Genomic DNA, 18,528 nt, shown 5'->3' with positions numbered 1-18,528 from the left:
GGAGCAATGGAAGCTGCAGAGGGTTGAGTTGATGAAGATAAATGTTCTATGAGATTTTCAGTGACTCACTTAGAGGCCTTGACATAGTTATCTGCACAGCAGTTTACTCATTCGAGGTGGACAGTTACTAGACTGCTAAGGAACAGAGGTAAAAACAGGATTAAAAGAGAGAGAGGAGAGACAAAACAACACAGTCTGGGAACAGTGAAACTTGCTGCCACAAAACATGCAAACTAGACTGGTCATTCAGGGCTCTTGCAGGCTATCTGGGAGTGTCGAAGAGAAATGTGTTGGTTGTTTACAGGTTTTCCAGGACACCTTCAGCATTTAGCAGTGGAGCACAGGCTGCAGGCTGTCTCAGTATGATGTCTGCCAGGATCCTCCATCAGTACCACCTGCATAGTTAGGCCAGATCTGTACCATTTCCTGCATCTGAATTTCTCAGGGTTACAGAGTAGATGGGGTCTTAGGGAGCCCACCCTGTCAGAGGGAGAGGGAAGGAGGGTTTCCATGCAACATCCATCCCATCAGGGTTTGGGGTTTGGGGGAGGAAGGGGCCTTCGCTTTTTACAAAACCCCATTTCTCTGTGCCGCTGCCCCCGCTTCTTCCAGCAGCTGGGAACGCACTGGGAGCTGTGCTGGGCAAGGATGTAGCACTGGCTCTCAGGGAGCTGCAGGCACTCACCTCTCCCAGCCTCTTGGGAGTGAGGAGTAGGCCGAGTGCTGTGAGCCACAGCCAGGCTGGGGTCTGGCTGCCCGCCCTCAGTGGAATCAGTGATCAACCCCTTTCCTTGTCCCCAGGAAGTCTCTGAGTGCCCTGGCCTTCTCCCCTGATGGAAAGTACATAGTGACGGGGGAGGTGAGTCGTGATCATGACTGAGTGGGTGGAGAAGGGCCTTGGGGCCATTCCTTGGCCCCAGGAGTCCTGAGGAATCCCTGGAATAGCTCCTTCCTGGGCTAGAAAAGCCCCGTGACAGATGGGGGAGGTGGCTATAGGGCGTACCCTGGGGCAATGCCAACTTCAGCCCCTCAAGCCCCACCTGGGTGCAGAACCCGGCAGCAGTAAATGGCCCCAATCTTCCCCAGAATGGGCACAGGCCCGCTGTGCGCATCTGGGACGTGGAAGAGAAGAGTCAGGTGGCGGAGATGCTGGGCCACAAGTACGGTGTGGCCTGTGTGGCCTTCTCCCCCAGTATGAAGCACATTGTGTCCATGGGCTACCAGCACGACATGGTACTCAACGTCTGGGACTGGAAGGTAAGAGCTGACTGGTGGGTGTGTGACAGGCAGCCAGCTGCCAGAACACCCTGAGTCTTGGGCATTGGGTGAACTAAATGAGGTAACGTGGTAAAGTGTTTAACCAGCAGATATTTATTGAGCATCTACTACATGCCAATCCCAGTTCTAGGCACCTGTTGCAGGGCATGTGACAAGCTGTCAACCCAGGGAACATATAATTCTTTTTTTATTGACCAGCTGTGACCTTGAACAAGGGACCTAACCTCTCTGTGAGTCTGTTTCCTCATCTGTAAAATGGGTATAATAGTATCCGCTTTGTTGAGTTGTGAGAATTCAGTGAGTTGATATGCTCTGGAAGGCTGGACTTTGGAACAGCTTGGGGAGGACTTGGAGTCGGGAGAAGTGAGTATCAAGTCCTGCCTCGGTTCATGACCTGCTGTGTGACCTTGAGCATGTGACAGCCCCCTTTGAGTATGACAGGGTGGTGGGGAGAAGCACCTCCCTTGTAGGACTGCTGAGGGGATTCCACGAGTTATCCTGTGAAGGGCTCAGCAGGGCCCAGAGTAAGAGCCCGATATCCGGCAGCGTGGGTCGTGTTGTCCTTACCTTCCAGCTGTGGCTGTCCTCAACACCATGTGTGGGCTGCAGGGCTTGGACTCTTGAGGAGAGCTCTGGAACTTACTCTCACGTGGGAACCTTTCCAGGCCTCAGTCTCCTCTGTGTTGGGAATGATAAGAGTGTCACACGTAGGTTTCCCCAAAAAGGAGGGCCCAAGGAAAAAAGACTTGGAGCAGGGGAGGGTCGAGAGACGCAGGGCTGAGGGCAAAGGCTCAAAGAGTCTGATGAGGTGGGTGCTGGTGTGAACTTCTCTGCACCGATTCTTCCAGAAAGACATCGTGGTGGCCTCCAATAAGGTATCGTGCAGGGTCATCGCCCTCTCCTTCTCAGAGGACAGCAGCTATTTTGTCACTGTTGGGAACCGGCATGTGAGGTTCTGGTTCTTGGAAGTCTCCACTGAAGCAAAGGTGAGTTGCTGTCCCTGCCACCTCATCCGGGCCCAGGGGAGGAACTGTCAGGGGCAGTAGGGACTCCTGGTTCTACCTGAGATTCAGGGGCAGTGGTCTCAGAGGCTGTCTAGCCTCTCAGGGGTCTGCCTTCTGCTTCTGGGCCTGCTCTCCAGGTGCTGACTGACTGGTAGGCCCTGCTGGGTAACCTCCCCTGCTGGACCCCGGGGCCAGACTTCATCCCTGGCCTGCTGCCTCCAGCCACTCTGCCTGGAAGTGTGTGTTCTCTTTGTTCTTCCCTTCTCCATTCGGAGGAGTTTCTGAGAGTTCTTCTGTTTAGCTGTGTCGTATACACGGGTCATGAGAGGCCCACCGTGACCTTGTTGGGGGCTAGGCCATGTGGACAGTGTCTCACTGTGCCCTGCTCTGCCTCCAGGTGACGGGCACAGTGCCCCTTGTGGGGCGCTCAGGCATCCTGGGTGAGCTGCATAACAACGTCTTCTGTGGTGTGGCTTGTGGCCGGGGCCAGATGACAGGTAGTACCTTCTGTGTGTCCTACTCGGGCCTCCTCTGCCAATTCAACGAGAAGAGGGTGCTGGAGAAGTGGATCAACCTAAAGGTACCCCAGCCTCCCTCTCTGCTGTCAGTGGGGGAAACACTCCCCATGACATGTGTCTCCAGGGACACTCAGCAGTGCCCCTGTGTGATAGTTGGTCACACCAGCTCTGGGTCTGACTTCTTGTTCTGCTTGTACAACTCTGGGAGAGTGACTTTCCCTCTCTGAGCCTCAGTTTTCTTATCTGTAAAATGGAACTACTGCCGCCTACCTCACAGAGTTGACAGGGGAGTCATGCGAGATAATATATGTAAGGCACTTAGCACAGTGCCTGGTTCCCCTATAATGGGGGTCAGGGTTACAATTGCTTTCCCATCACCATTTGACCCAGTTCATGTTTCTTTTCTTTACTGGGCACTCTTGGCTGGTGCGAGGACCGCTTTTTTTTTTCTTTTTTAATCTAAGGTATCATTGACCTATTAATTTTTATATTACTTCTATAGTTAAAGACTATATAAAATACATAAAATTTTAAACTAAAAGGTGATATATCAATAAATTACAGAACCACTTTTCTTCAGGATCTGAGGGTTTGAATCCAAGCTGTCTTCCTATCCTGGGATTGGATGCCTGTTTGGCTGTTAGCAGGAACATCACAGTTTTCCTCCTTGTCCTATTCCTGCTCTTATGACTCCCCTCTGGAGCTCAGCTTTAGGGTTAATGGCATGGTAAGAGGTGTGTGGAAGAATTCCGAGCTTTATCAGTCTTTCCTAGTTGGTTAAACATCATTTATTTCTCTCATTTGAATCCTCTTGCTAGAACTCATGCAGCTTTTAAGCAAGTCAGAAGCTTTGGATAGATAGATGTTTAGCCCCTGAGCAGGTGTCTTAAATGACCCATAAACTTAGTCCTTCCAGATTTGGAAAAACTCCTCTAAGTCGTATCCAGAGGTCTGGCAGTTCCTGCCCCTTCTATCTGCGTGCCCTGGCAGAAGAGACAGTCCTTCCTATATATTATAACTTTTTTCTATGCTGCTTTAAAGTATAATTTCTATGAAGGTATTTTTAAGCAATAAGGAATAAAGCCTAAAATTTAATTTAAGCCTAAAATTCAACGCTGCTACTGCAAGCAACCTATCTGAAGTCACAATCGGCTGAGGAGATATTTTCCACACACAGCTGAGTTCCTCTATAACAATGATAACTGTCCCAATTTGTGCCTCTGTCTGCCTGCTGCCTGCTTTCCTTCAATAGTGACTGAGCACTATATCCTGATTTCAAAAATCTTAACATTTGCAAAAATGGGCTTCTTAGACCCCAAAGCTGTAAGGCTTTTCTGGAGTCCCAAGGCTGTTCTGTCAGCCCCCATATCCCTGAACTGGGCCACACAAAACACTAAGTCCACTTGGGTCCCCTTTGCCCCCACAGGTCTCGCTGTCTTCCTGCCTCTATGTCAGCCAGGAGCTCATCTTCTGCGGCTGCACAGATGGGATAGTCCGCATATTCCAAGCCCACAACCTGCAATACCTTGCCAACCTGCCCAAGCCGCACTACCTTGGAGTGGATGTGGCCCAGGGCCTGGAGCCCAGGTACTGCCTGGCACGGGGAGGGAGAGGGGCCTACCTAGAGTCTGTCTGCTGGTATCCATCCATGCTTCCAGATCCATCTACCTACTGGCCAGCCTTGGGCTGGAAGCAGGATACAGGGTGTAAGGAGGCAGCAGGATCTCATGAAGTCTGCAGTCTAGTGAGGATGCTAGATGATAAATGAATGCATAAACAAGATCATTTCAGATGGTCATAAATGCTTTGGTGAAATAAAGCAGGGACTCGAGAAGGAGAGTGTCTGGGGGTGGGCCTGTTGACTGGGTGGCCAGGGGAGGCCTCTCTGGTGAGAGCAAGCCAGCTATGTGGAGAGCTGGGTCCTGACAGCAAATGAGGAGGCCTTAAGGGGACAGCACGCTGGGCTCGGTGTGTCACAGGAACGGCTGGGGGCTGTGTGGCTGGAGCCCAGTGTGCTGGAGGGAGGGTGGTAGGAGACAGATGTGAGCATTGATGGAAGCTGCTGAGAGGAGCTTGGAGCCTATTCTGAGGTCACTGGGCAGCCACTGGAACCTCAGGCACTGGTGTTACTTGGTCAGGCCTTGAGTAGTAGCTCCTCTGGCTGCCATGTTGAGAGTGGGTGGAGAGGCGGAGCAGTGGTGTATCTTCCCTTTTTTTGTAAGTCTGTTTTGTGGGGGTGAGGGGCTACCTAACCAGAGGGTTCTGGGTGCCTGGGGCTGCCTCTTTGTAGATTGCTGGACACTACCTCCTGGGTGTGCCTTTTCTAAGAGAGCGCGTGGAGGGGCTTACTGGATGTCGCAAAGGAAAGAGAAGGTGGGTGAACAACCCACAGACAGTAGTGTGTTGTAGTGGCCGGGGTGCCCAGCTCTGCCACCTTCTGCTGTCTGCTGTGTGGCCTCGGGCAGGTCACTGTATCAACCAGTGCTTCAGTTTCCTCGTCTGTAAAATATAGTACCTACCTCTCATGGAGATTGTGGGAATTCAGCACAGCTAAAACTCTCGGCTCGGCACACAGTAACTGCTCAGTCAACTGTAGCCTTGGTAGGAAGGCCCCAAGCCAGGGGATGGCTCACCAGCCCCCTTACACAGGGAATTTTGATCATGTGTTTGTGAGGCTGAGAGAGAAGGCCTGATCTTTCTGCCTGTTATCCTATGCTCAGAGAGAGAGGATGGAGCTTGGGCCGAGTGAAAAGAGGGGAGAGAAATGTTAACAGGAGTCGAAAATTCAAACACTCTTAGGAGCCAGGCAGAAGCTTCCAGTTTACAGTCTCTGTATTAGAAGCAAAGCAAAGAAAGAAGATGGAGGAGTGAGAAGTGGAGTTGGAGTAGGAGAGATGGGTCACCACAAAGATCATAAGGGATGGCATTGCCAGGCAGGAGGCAGCTCAAGCATCACCAGAGGCAGCTGTTACTACTCATAGTGACATTGATGGTCACTGATGACTCACATGGCCTTGTCAGCTTCCTTTTCCACAGGAAGGCAGAAGCCATCTACCCGGATACAGTGGCGCTGATCTTCGACCCCATCCACCAGTGGCTGTCCTGTGTGTATAAGGACCACAGCATCTACATCTGGGATGTCAAAGACATCAACAAAGTAGGCAAGGTGTGGTCAGAGCTCTTCCACAGCTCCTACGTCTGGAACGTGGAGGTGAGCCCCTCTCTCCTTCCCCCTCCCCCTGCTTAGCCGCCAGCTGGTGCTTAGCTGAGGAAGCTTCTGCAGAGTTTGGGGAACCCATTCAGCCATACCTGCAAAAGGTACTCATGGACCCCTACTATGTGCAAGGTGCTGTTCTGGGTTCTGGGGACACAGCTGGGCAGGAAACTGACACAAGTCCTGATCTCCTGGAGCTCACATCCGGGTGGTAGAGTAAACCTGTAAACATATCTATATGGAACATGCCAAGTATAATACTTCTCTGAAGAAAAACAAAGCTGCCTAGGGGAAAGGGGGTTTGAGAGTGCTATTCTAGAAAGGAGAGTGGTCAGGGCAAGCCTCTCTAAAGATGTGACATTGGGGGACCTGCAGGAAGTCAGGGGTGAGGCATGCCACCATTGTGGGTACGGCAAGTGCAAAGGTCCTGCAGCAGCAGTGTGTGTACCTCAGGGAGCTTTCTGTCTGGGGCGTTTGCGTAGTTCATGGCTTTTTTTTTTTTTTTAATAAATTTATTTATTTATCTATTTATTTATTTATTTATTGGCTGTGTTGGGTCTCCATGGCTGCGCGCGGGCTTTCTCTAGTTGTGGCGAGTGGGGGCTACTCTTTGTTGCGGTGCACGGGCTTCTCATTGCGGTGGCTTCTCTTGTTGTGGAGCACGGGCTCTAGGCGCACGAGCTTCAGTAGTTGTGGCGTGCGGGCTCAGTAGTTGTGGCGCACAGGCTTAGTTGCTCTATGGCATGTGGGACCTTCCCGGACCAGGGACAGAACCCTTGTCCCCTGCATTGGCAGGCAGATTCTTACCCACTGTGCCACCAGGGAAGCCCTTTTTTATTTAAGTGTTGAAGAAGTCTTTATTTTCTGAGAATGAATCTGTGGGGATTTTTCATTCTGAAGCTGTTCTAAATGTAATACTTCTTGCAGATAAGACTTGTAGATAAGATAAGGTAGAGAAAGAATTGTAGTCTGCTTTTTTTTTTTTTCCTGAAAATTTCTTATTACTAGGAATGTTTGTTCTAGAGAAATTATGTTTTCAGTGGCCCAGTTCAGGATTGTGAGAAATAACTTTATCCTTTTGAATAGGCATTATTCAGCCCTTTGCTTGAATACATCTACCTTTGTGGATCTGACATTTCTGTTGACAGCACTTTTCTCACTGAACAAGAATGTTTTTTAAATAACTTTCGAAATTTATATATAAATATATTCTCCTTTAAAAAAGGTGAGATATTACAGATCAAGCTAAAGTCTTTTTTGATCACCTCCCCACCCCCCACTCTTGCTGTCTCTCTCACCCTCACTCTTGTTATCAGTTTATTATGTGTTTTTTTTTCAATTCATTTTCTTTGCATCTGCTGGTTATTTATATATATATTCTCAACAGAAATATCTGTGTGTGGATAGATCTTTTTATCAGTTCTGGAAAGTTCTCAGCCAATATGGATTTAAGAGTTGCCTCTACCCCATTCTCTCTCTTTCTGTTACTCTAATGTGCTGTCTTTCTCTATCCTTCATATTTTTTTTTCAATAAAACAGATGTAGAAAACCACACGAAAGAAATGTGCAGTTGATTGATTATTGTTAGCAGCTGTTGACACTCAATGCCTAGATCCCTTTATTCATTGGGGGTTGCAATATGGTGATATTCTAATTCTATCATTTCTTTTTATTAGTTGGACTGCTTATATGAAGAGAAACTTTCCCTCATCTACCATTTGGTCACCCAGTGGTACCCTTCCTATAGGAAAGGCAGGATAAATGCTTGATTCTTTCCCTTTAGTTACCAGTTTTCAAAATAATGAATTGGTTCCTTGTCCTCTAAAGGTAACTAGTTATTTTTATTTAATATCGTTATAAATTCATATATTTAAATATATTGGATATATTTTAATTGATTGTAATTATTAACATTATTGGAGCTCAAATTGTCCCATCTTTGGCCAGTGGAGGCCTCTTCAGGGTTGGCTTCTGAGTCCTTTGGACGTGATGAGAGTAGACTTTTTTTACCTTTTTTTTTTTTGCGATACGCGGGCCTCCCACTGCTGTGGCCTCTCCCGTTGTGGAGCACAGGCTCCGGACGCGCAGGCTCAGCGGCCATGGCTCTCGGGCCCAGCCACTCCGCGGCATGTGGGATCCTCCCGGACCGGGGCACGAACCCGCGTCCCCTGCCATCGGCAGGCGGACTCTCAACCACTGCACCACCAGGGAAGCCCGAGAGTAGACTTTGATTAGCTACCTTGCTAATGACAAGGGATGACAAGGTGTTCTAGCCTCATCTTGTGCATTTCCTGCCCCAAACCTGGAATCAGCCATTTGAAGAAGCCCTGTTTTTTGTTTTGTTTTGTTTCATTTTTTCACTTTGAATTGGTATTTCAAAGTCACAGTCTGGGTGCTGGGGATGCTTATAGCTCCTTCCAGAATCCTAGGTCTCAAAGACATAGGGGGATGATGGAATTAGAATATCTCCAGTTAATCATTTCCTTGTTCCCACATTATAATACAACAGCCTAAGAATAGATAATTCAATTCTGAAAACAGTCAAATCAATTTTTTTTGCAAATGTTCTCCCCATTCTCCCCTAATTTTTAGATTAATTACTCTGTATCTATATGATCTGATCATATAGCCATTATATACTATATTCTCTCCCTTTTGACCCCATTTATTTGAGGGGAGTATAAGTGTACATATATATTATGGTAAAATATACATTACATAAAACTTGCCACTTAAATCATTTTAAATATATAATTCAGTGTTATTTAGGACATTCACAGTGTTGTACAACCATCACTACTGTCTAGTTCTGGAACTTTCTCGTCACCCCAAAAGGAAACTGTACCCATTAAGCAATCACTTTCCATTCCTTCTCTTCCCAGCCCATAGCAACAGCTAATCTGCTTTCTGTTGCTATGGGTTTGCCAGTTCTGAATGTTTCATATAAATGGAATCACAGAATATGTGGACTTCGTGTTTGACGTCTTTCATTTAATAATGTTTTCAAGGTTCATCTATGTTGTAGCATGTTTCAGTACTTTGTTCCTTTTTTTGTTTGTTTTTGTTTTGTTTTGTTTTTGCCGTACACGGGCCTCTCACTGTTGTGGCCTCTCCCGTTGCGGAGCACAGGCTCCAGACGCGCAGGCTCAGTGGCCATGGCTCACGGGCCCAGCCGCTCCGCGGCATGTGGGATCTTCCCAGACCAGGGCACGAACCCGTGTCCCCTGCATCGGCAGGCAGACTCTCAACCACTGCGCCACCAGGGAAGCCCAAGGCTATTATTTTTTAAAATATTTTTTATGTCCATTTCTTGTTCTCCTTTCTTTCTGGTACTCCTGTAATGTATACGTTGGTATTCTCCATGGTGTTCCATAAATCCCTTGGGCTTTATTTATTTTTCTTTATACTTTTTTCTTTCTGATCCTTAGGCTAGGTAATTTCAGTTGACCTATTTTCAGGTTTAATGATTCTTTTCTTTGCCTGTCAAATTTGCTGTTGCACCCTAGTGAATTATTTATTTATTTATTTTAAAGAGATACCATATATATAGGCATACCACATGTTTATTTATTTATTTATTTATGGCTGTGTTGGGTCTTCATTGCTGCACATGGGCTTTCTCTAGTTGTGTCGACTGGAGGCTACTCTTCATTGCGGTGCACAGGCTTCTCATTGCAGTGGCTTCTTGTTGCAGAGCACGGGCTCTAGGCACATGAGCTTCAGTAGCTGCAGCACATGGGCTCAGTAGATGCGGCACACGGGCTCTAGAGCACACGGGCTTCAGTAGTTGCAGCATATGGGCTCAGTAGTTACGGTTTGCGGGCTCTAGAGCACAGGCTAAGTAGTTGTGGCGCGTGGGCTTAGCTGCTCTGTGGCATGTGGGATCTTCCTGGACCAGGGATCGAACTGCATTGGCAGGCAGATTCTTAACCACTGTGCCACCAGGGAAGTCCCTAAATTTTTTATTTTAGTTGTTATACTTTTCAGCTCCATGTTTTCTACTGGGTTCCTTTTTATAATCTCTGTCTCTTTATTGATATTCCTTATTTGATGAGACACCATTCTCCTGGTTTCCTTTAGCTCTTTGTCCATAATTTCTTTGATCTCTTTCAGTATATTTAAAACAGTTGATTTAAAGTCTTTGTTTAATGAGTCCAATCTGGGCTTCCTGTTAAATTTCTTTTTTCCTGTGAATGGAACCCATGTCCCCTGCATTGGCAGGCAGATTCTTAACCACTGCGCCACCAGGGAAGTCCACTTTCTTCTTTTCTTGCATGCTTGTCTCATAGTTTTTTGTTGAAAACTGTATATTTTGATTGTTATAATGTGGTAACTTTGGAAATCAAATTCTCCCCCTCCCTAAGGTTTGTTGTGGGTTGTAATTGTTTGGTGACTTTTCTAAACTATATAAGGATTGTATTCTTTTTCATGTGTGGTCATTGAAGTCTCTATTCCATTATCTTAGTGGTCAGCCAGTGATTTGACAGCAGTTTCTTTGAATCTCAAAATTCAGCAGCTTCTTTCTTTGTTAAACCCTCCCTTAGTTGTTGTAAGTTAGATTCCAGAGTTCTGAAAAAGATTCTGACAGTTTATGCCAGTTTAAGTTTGCTTTGGTGGAGGGATGGCTTCTTGGATTTCACTACTCTGCCATTTTCAGTGATGTCACTTGATCCTCATTTATTCTTCGTTCTACAGTTAACTATATATTTAATCCTTATGTTGACGTCTCTCTGGTTATTTTTGTTGTCATGGCTTATTCTTGAGAAGATTTGTCAGGAACAGTTCGCGGGGACAGTGTTTCCTTAGTGTTTTGCATGTTGCTAACAGTTTTTGCCCTTTATACTTGAAAGTCACTTTTGCTGGATAGAAAATACTTGGCTAACATTTTCTTTCCTTGTCTATCTTAAATATGTTAACCCATTTTTTTAATGGTTATTGAAATGTCTGATGTCTTTCTTTCCCTTTTAAGTGACTTGCTGCTTTTGCCTAGAAGCCCAAAATTTTTTTTTTTTTAAACCTAGTTATTTTACTCAAACGTGTGTCTTGGTATTGGTTTTTATAGTAGATGTTTTTTTCTTTTTTGGGGGGCTATGCCGTGTGGCTTCTGGTATCCTTTTCTTCTTTTCCTTTTATTTTTTTTTTTATTGAAATATAGTTGATTTACAGTTTTGTGCACTTCTCCTTTTATTTTAAAGAGTAACTTTGTTTGGGGCTTGCTTGGCATGGGTCCCTTTTTTGTTGTTCATTTTTAAGTGATACTGGTTTTTCTGAATTTTTAGAAGTTGGTGTGGTTCAGGGCAGCTAACTTGCCAAGAAAGAACTCCATTTTCTAATGCTTTTTATGTTTCAAAGTATGGCAGCTTGCTTTCTGATATTTCCTTGTTATGTTCCTATTTATATGTTATGTCCTTACTTTTATCTGTACTTCTTTACTTTGTCTCTCTTGTCCCTATCCTGATCAATTTTGTTTCCATTCCCAGCAGTTTCTCCTCAGTATAGGCCTTTGTCCTGAAAGGAACCCTGGCAGGTTAGTTTTGAGAGATCACCAGGCCTTGATTTCTCCAGCCCCTTCAGGCCTTACTGCCGAGCCCTGCACTCAACCACTATTGGAGTGGATGACCCCCCACCCCCACCCTGCCAAGTTCAACTACTGTTCAGTTTAGCCAGTTGTGCTTTCCAGTGAGTACCTGCTGGCTACTTTGAGGTTAGAATACCTCATTGCTCCTCTCTGCTTTCTCCCATATACATGTTGAGAACATGTAGGTCTTATGACTGGAGGTAATTTGTTCCTACCTGCTTGTATTTGGGGAGTTATGAGAATATCTTGTTCACCTACTTTTTTTTTTTTTTTTTTTTTTTTGCGGTACCTGGGCTTCTCACTGTTGTGGCCTCTCCCGTTGTGGAGCACAGGCTCCGGACGCACAGGCTCAGCGGCTGTGGCTCACGGGCGTAGCCACTCTGCGGCATTTGGGATCTTCCCAGACTGGGGCACAAACCCGTGTCCCCTGCATCGGCAGGCGGACTCTCAACCACTGTGCCACCAGGGAAGCCCCTACTTTTGTTATAAATATTGTCTGTGGGGTTTTGGTTTTGCTTTCAGGTTTCTCTTTTTCATGTGGGAATTTTGGATTAAAAATCTATGATGTTGCTATCATCATCATCTCAGAGTCCAGGCTTCCATATTTTGAAATTTCTTTATATGTTATCTCTTTGTCTCTCTGAGTTGCATTCTGAATAACATCTTTAGTTCTATCTTTCAATTCAGTTAATTTTCTTTTCAACTGTGTCAAATCTTTGGTTTTTAATATGTTTTATTTTTCATTTCTAGAAGTAGTACTATTTTGTTCCTTTTCAGCTCTGCTTGGTTGTTCTTTATAGTTTCTGGTTGGCTACTCATACTTTTAATCTTGTCAAATTTCTTTTATTTCTTTAAACATAGTAAACATAGTTATTTTATAGTCTGTTAGATAATTCCAGTATTTGAAGCTAGACTCTGTTGTTTCTGCTGCTTCTTGCTCGTGATACCTTGTTTCCTTTTGTGCTTAGTGATTTGCACTACCCATTTTCCTTAGAAATTTATTTGTGGGGATGTTTTATGGACTGGACTGAAGATGGGGCATGGTAATATATGGTAGCATTTTGTGTCTTTTTTTTCTTGCAAGGCATTACACTAAAGCTGTTTATCTGCAACTTACTTTCTTTTCACCATGCAATAGTATATCATAGTGCTGTCATTGAAGTGGTTGTAATGAATCGCCCTTTGCCTTGTTCTCTGGGGACTGTAGGTGTATCCTGAGTTTGAAGATCAGAGGGCTTGTCTGCCATCAGGATCTTTTCTGACTTGTTCCTCAGACAATACCATCCGCTTCTGGAACATGGACGGCAGCCCTGACTCTCACTGGCAGAAGAACATCTTCAGTAATGTAAGGGGCTTCATTGTGAACCATCTTTTAGGAGGAACAAAGGCCTACTTGAAGCTAGGATAGGGGGGTAGGAGGGAGTTTTATGGAACCTCAGTGTTAAGCTTCACTAGGGACAGGAACCAGGAACCAAGGCTGGTCATTCTCTGTCTCCTATCTCATTTCTCTCTCTCCCCCTCTCTTTCTTTCTAGGTGACGTGGTCTTTCCTCTCTGCTTTAAAAAAAAAAAAAAAAAAAAAAAAATATTTATTTATTTTATTTTTGGCTGTGTCGGGTCTTGGTTGTGGTCCTCTCTGCTTTTCTTTACCACTCAGCTCCTGCTGTCTAGGTGTGTGTGGACACAGCCACTCCAGGCAACCTGACATACTCAACAAAGAAGAAATTGCTCCCCAAGTCTTGAGTTAGAACTCCCTGGGAGAGCACCTGATGGGCCAAACCAGGCAGGGGCGTCTCCCGTCTAGCTAGCTGCCACGCAGTGAAGCCTGAGGTGGAGGTGCTGGCAGGATCCCAAAGAGAGCCATGATGAAAGGCTGGGGAGAAACACTTTATTGAAGAAATAGTTGGTGTTGCTAGGTCAGGGAGGGAGCTTCTCTGAGGAGCTGAGGCCTGAATCATGCATTCACTGATTCTACAGATAGTTATTAAGGTCAGTGCTAGGTGCTGTGCTGCATGCTGGGGACACATCAGTGACTAAGACAGACCCTCCTCCTGCCCCCGTGACACCTACAGTCTAGTAGGGGGAGGCAGCCAGCCAATAACTGCACAAATTATGATATAATCACAAGCGTAATAAGCACCATGAAAGAAAGTTGTAAGGTATGAGTAAGATATATCTAAAATTAGTCATCTGATTTTATCTGTGGCATTAGGGGCAGCCTCCTGGAGGAGGAGATAACTGAACTGAGATATGGAGGATTGGGAGGAGTAAAGAGGGGAGGGGAGTGTGTTCTACACCCAGGGACAAAGGCCTTATGGCTGGAAAGAGCTTGATGAGTTGGAAAACCCAAAAGAGGTTAGTGTGGCTGGAACAAAAAAGGCTCTTAATGCAGGGTATGTATAGCAAATGCTCCTATACGACTTCCCTCACCAGCGCCCTACGTCCCCCTGCCATACTGCCATCTTCTCTTCTGCATCTGTGATAACCATGTTATATTTGGTTGCACACAATAGAAAAACCCAAAGCGAGGTAAAAGTTTGATTTTCTGACTTGTAAAAATAGTCTAGAGGTAACTAGTCCAGGCTGGGTTTTTTTTTTTTTTTTTTTTTGCGGTATGCGGGCCTCTCACTGTTGTGGCCTCTCCCATTGCGGAGCACAGGCTCTGGACGTGCAGGCTTAGCAGCCATGGCTTACGGGCCTAGCCACTCCGCGGCATGTGGGATCTTCCCAGACCGGGGCACAAACCTGTGTCCCCTGCATTGGCAGGCAGACTCTCAACCACTGTGCCACCAGGGAAGCCCCGTCCAGGCTGTTTTGGCAGCTGTAGGAAGCCCTTAGAGACCTAAGAGCCGTCCAGCTCTCCACTCTGCCCATTTTGAAGGAGTGGCCCTTGTCATCATGGTCCAGGATGGCTGCTGGTGCTCCAGTCATCACATCCAAGTTCCAGGCAGCAGGACAGTGGGAAAGAAGCAGAAGAGTTTTCACTTGCTTTACACCTCACTGACCAGAATTTATTGGCACAGCTTCATCTATATACAAGGGAGTCTGGGAAGCATAGTTATTATTCTGAGTGGTGAAGCTCCCAGGTCAGAATTGGAATTCTGTTACTAATGAAGAATGGGAGACTGACTATCAGGAGAAAAAATTGCAGAGGTGCTCCAGAGCGTCTCATAGCACTGACCTAAGTCCTTTCCCGCTTGCAGACCCTGCTGAAGGTTGTGTATGTGGAGAATGACATCCAGCACCTGCAGAACATGTCACACTTCCCAGATCGGGGGAGTGAGAATGGGATGCCTGTGGACATGAAAGCTGGGGTACGAGTCATGCAGGTCAGTCCTGACGGCCAGCACTTGGCTTCAGGCGACCGAAGTGGAAATCTGAGGCAAGTGGGCCCTGGCGTTGTCTAGTGTACATCTCCCAGCTTGGGCTCAGGTACTGAGGGCAGTGGGGAGGAGCCCTGGCCTTGGCACCTCCAGCTGCCTGTTGGGAATGAGGGACTGTGAGTAGCAATCTGGTAGCCAGCCATCCCTGGGAACATAAGCTGAGAAGGGGCTTCTAGAAGGGCTAGCTCAGGGTAGATCAGGGTAGCTACCGGGGCCTCAGCAGCTGGGCCATGTGAGCTCTGCCTTCAGGGTGGACAGGCAAACTTGCATGACTCTTGGGCATGGTGACACCTCAGCCACATGGTACCACTGCTGAACCGTCAGAGAAGATGCCAGCTGGAGCTTGGCATTTCTGGTGGCCCTGAGAGAGGGACCAGAGGATGGGACATCTGAGGGCTCGGGCTGTTTACCACCCTGCAGAGGTTTTTCAAGATGTGACAGGCCCAAAAGGTGCTGACATAATATGAGCCCTGTCACAGAGATCAGGTTTAAGGTGGCAAATGACAGCTGTGACCACCTGGGTAGTGGAGCTGTTGCAGAATGGGAGGGACTGGGGCACTGGAGAGCATGTGCCCCATAAAGGGGCAGCCACCACGCAGCACTGGTAGTATAGGCTCCAAGTTGTCCTGTCTTCCCATTGTCTAAGAAGAGCATAAAGTGCAGATTTTTTCTGTGAAATTCCGTGGTTTTTAAATGTTGGCAACTCTTCTGATGTCAATTACTGCATGAGGCAAACTGAACGTGACAGGGGGCTGCTCCCGTTGATAGCGCTCGGCTGTGAATGGAGAGGTAACATGGGCATAGCGATCTTCCCCAAGGCTGGCCACTGGCCTGAGTGCCATGGGTATTGACTGATTTAATCCTCTCACCGCCTCTCTGGCGTAGGTGCTGTTATTCACTCCACTTTCAGATGGGTTCACTGAGGGAAGAGAGGCCAAGTGGCTTGGCTAAGGTCACACGGGTAGAGAGTGGAGGAGCTGGAATGACTGTTTCTTATTTCAGTCCTGGATGACCTGTTATCTGATTTCATTTGGCAAGAATGTGAGGAAAGTCTGGATCTGAGACTCTTTAAGAATGAGAGGGAGTTCCCTAGGGGTCCAGTGGTTCGGACTCCACACTTTCACTGCTGAGGGCCTGGGTTCAATTCCTAGTCAGGGAACTAAGATCCTGCAAGCCACACAGTGCAACCAGAAAAAAAGAAAAAAGAAGAATGAGAGATTGGAATCAAATGTTCCCACCCATGGGTCCTATCCTTGAGTATGACCTCTGACCCCTGCCCCAGCCCCAGGGATCACCTCTGATATATCCCTACCCTAACCTCTGTTCCCCCTGAAGACTATCCTAGGTGTTACCCATGGAACCACAAGGGGCGGGGTGCCCGCTGAGGTGCTTGCAGACTTGGCAGGTTTTTAGATGAGAAACAGGTTGGGCACCTGTAGACTACTTGGCCAGGGTAGGGTGTTCTCCACGTCACCTACCTGGCTGCTCTGACCTTTTCTAGTAGTGGCAGAGCACCTGGAGCTAAGGGGTGGGGGTGCCAGGCAGGGTACAGCAGGCAGTGTGTATCTCTCAGGATCCACGAGCTGCACTTCATGGATGAGCTGGTCAAGGTGGAGGCCCATGATGCTGAGGTGCTGTGCCTGGAGTACTCCAAGCCTGAGACAGGTGAGCCCATGGCAGGGGAGCAGCCTGCCTGGCAGAGCCACAGTGAGGAGTAGTTGGTGTCTGGTGGGACCGTGAATGATAGGGCAGGGCTCTACTTGTTTACCCTGGTCTCCAGTGCCCCAAACAGAGCTCAGGCTAAAGAGGTGAAGTTTGAATGAGTGAATATATGAATGAGCTCCTCCTCTGCTGGAGAAGATAAAAGATAGATCAATAGTCAAACATATTCTTTTGAAAAAGTTTGATGCTTACAGAAAAATTGCAAGAATATTATAATGAATACATGTAGCCTCTTCACCTAGGCTCCCGAAGTTTTTTCTTTTAAATCTTGTCTGACCTGTGACAGAATTATCTGCTTCCCCTCTTGCCATTTCTGTGTATTTGTGCACCTGTGTATATATACACTTGTAATAAAATAATAGCATGTGTATTATTATTATTAAAGCGTGTATATTATTATTATTATTATTATTTGCTGAACTACTTGAGAGTAAGTTGTAGGCATGCTGCGCTTTCACCCTTAAATGCTTCTGTGAGCATTTCCTAGGAATGGGGACATCTATTTACATGACCACAGTGCACTTATCAAATGTGCATCTTATCAAATGTGTCATCTATCTTGGGTTCTTATTCACATTTTGCCAGTTGTCCCAATGCTGTCCTTTATAGCACCTTTGTTTTTCCAGTCCAGGTTCACATTTCAGTTGTGGCTCTTTTGTCACCTTTGTTTTGGAATATTTCCACAGCCTTATTTAATTTGTCTTTATGACTTTGGCTTTCTGCAGAATATAGATCAGTCATTTTATAAAATTTCCTTCAATTTGGGTTTGTTGTTCTCATAATTTGATTCCAATGATACATTTTTGGCAGGAATATAATGTAGGTGGAGTTATGTCCTGATAATGTTAATGTTTTTTCCTATGCTCTTCCTTCCCCCACACCCTCTGCCCCACCAAATTTTCTTTAAATTTCTTTTCATTCAGTACACCTCTCCCAAGCTCCCCTCCACCTCAGGTCATGTGTTAGGCCTCAGACATAATAGGTGCCCAGGCTAGGCACCATCTGAGGGGGCCAGCACGAAGGTCCAGTGGCTGAAGGAAGGGTGGCAGCATGTGGTCAGTAGGGCCTAGATGAGGCTCGTGTAGCCAGAGCTCAGAGAGTGAGGGGGCAGTGTTTTGGGGAGGCTGAGAAGTTGGCAGGGCCTCACATGGCTGCCAAGTAGCTGGACTTGGTAGGGAGGAATGCTGGGCTCTGCTGGAATGTCTGGTGTGGGCACAAGTGGAGGAGTGCCCACGTGTACATCAAGATTCATCCTGCAGGAACTGGTGGCAAGGGATTTAAAATGCCAGGGTTTGGGGCTCTGGGGAAAGACTGCACAGAGTGGGGGAGTGGCCCCTTTCTGGGTTTGTGGCAAGTTGACTGCCGTTAAGAAACCGAAGACTCCTCCTTCAAGGCCAGGAAAGCTCGGTCACACTGCTCTCTGGGAGGCCAAGCCATCAAGCAGCCTCCCAGAAACCCAGTGGCACCCTTTCCATCCACAGGGTTGACCTTGCTGGCCTCAGCCAGTCGGGACCGACTGATCCACGTGCTGAACGTGGAGAAGAACTACAACCTGGAGCAGACCCTGGATGACCATTCCTCCTCCATCACAGCCATCAAGTTTGCTGGTGAGCCCTTTCCTTCTGCGTCCTGCGCCTCATTAGATGGGCTCCTTTGACTGCATGTAACAGCAAAAGCCCCCTTTAGCTTAGAGAAAAAAGGGAGAGGCAAGCTCTGGATTCAGGCACAGCTGGATCCAAAGATTGAATTTCTATTTATTTATTTAAAAAATTTTTTTAGACTAATTTTTTTTTTTTAATGCTTTTGGAGTATCGTTTATTTTGGCCACTCCA

The 18,528-nt window shown here is 46.7% G+C and overlaps 1 protein-coding gene across 5 annotated transcripts in view; it reads left to right on the top strand.

Annotated features, from left to right (window-relative positions):
* The window catches only part of WDR62 (WD repeat domain 62), a 45,028-nt gene that overhangs the window by 8,469 nt on the left and 18,031 nt on the right, over window positions 1-18,528 (top strand). For 3 of the 5 annotated variants that reach the window (XM_067019006.1, XM_067019009.1, XM_067019010.1), the window contains exons 4-13: window positions 802-859; window positions 1,087-1,257; window positions 2,127-2,264; window positions 2,680-2,862; window positions 4,227-4,387; window positions 5,822-6,011; window positions 12,800-12,937; window positions 14,795-14,973; window positions 16,548-16,639; window positions 18,178-18,303. In XM_067019006.1, the coding sequence (XP_066875107.1) occupies window positions 802-859; window positions 1,087-1,257; window positions 2,127-2,264; window positions 2,680-2,862; window positions 4,227-4,387; window positions 5,822-6,011; window positions 12,800-12,937; window positions 14,795-14,973; window positions 16,548-16,639; window positions 18,178-18,303 (1,436 nt within the window). Of the gene's footprint in view, window positions 1-801; window positions 860-1,086; window positions 1,258-1,338; window positions 1,986-2,126; window positions 2,265-2,679; window positions 2,863-4,226; window positions 4,388-5,821; window positions 6,012-12,799; window positions 12,938-14,794; window positions 14,974-16,547; window positions 16,640-18,177; window positions 18,304-18,528 lie in introns of those variants that run through there. The other 2 variants (XM_067019007.1, XM_067019008.1) reach the window with 2 other exon arrangements.

Source organism: Kogia breviceps, chromosome 18, assembly GCF_026419965.1.
Source record: "Kogia breviceps isolate mKogBre1 chromosome 18, mKogBre1 haplotype 1, whole genome shotgun sequence".
In the NCBI taxonomy this organism is placed as follows: Eukaryota; Metazoa; Chordata; class Mammalia; order Artiodactyla; family Physeteridae; genus Kogia; species Kogia breviceps.
The sequence above is the reverse complement of the archived record's forward strand: the minus strand, read 5'-3'. Positions and strand labels throughout refer to the sequence as shown.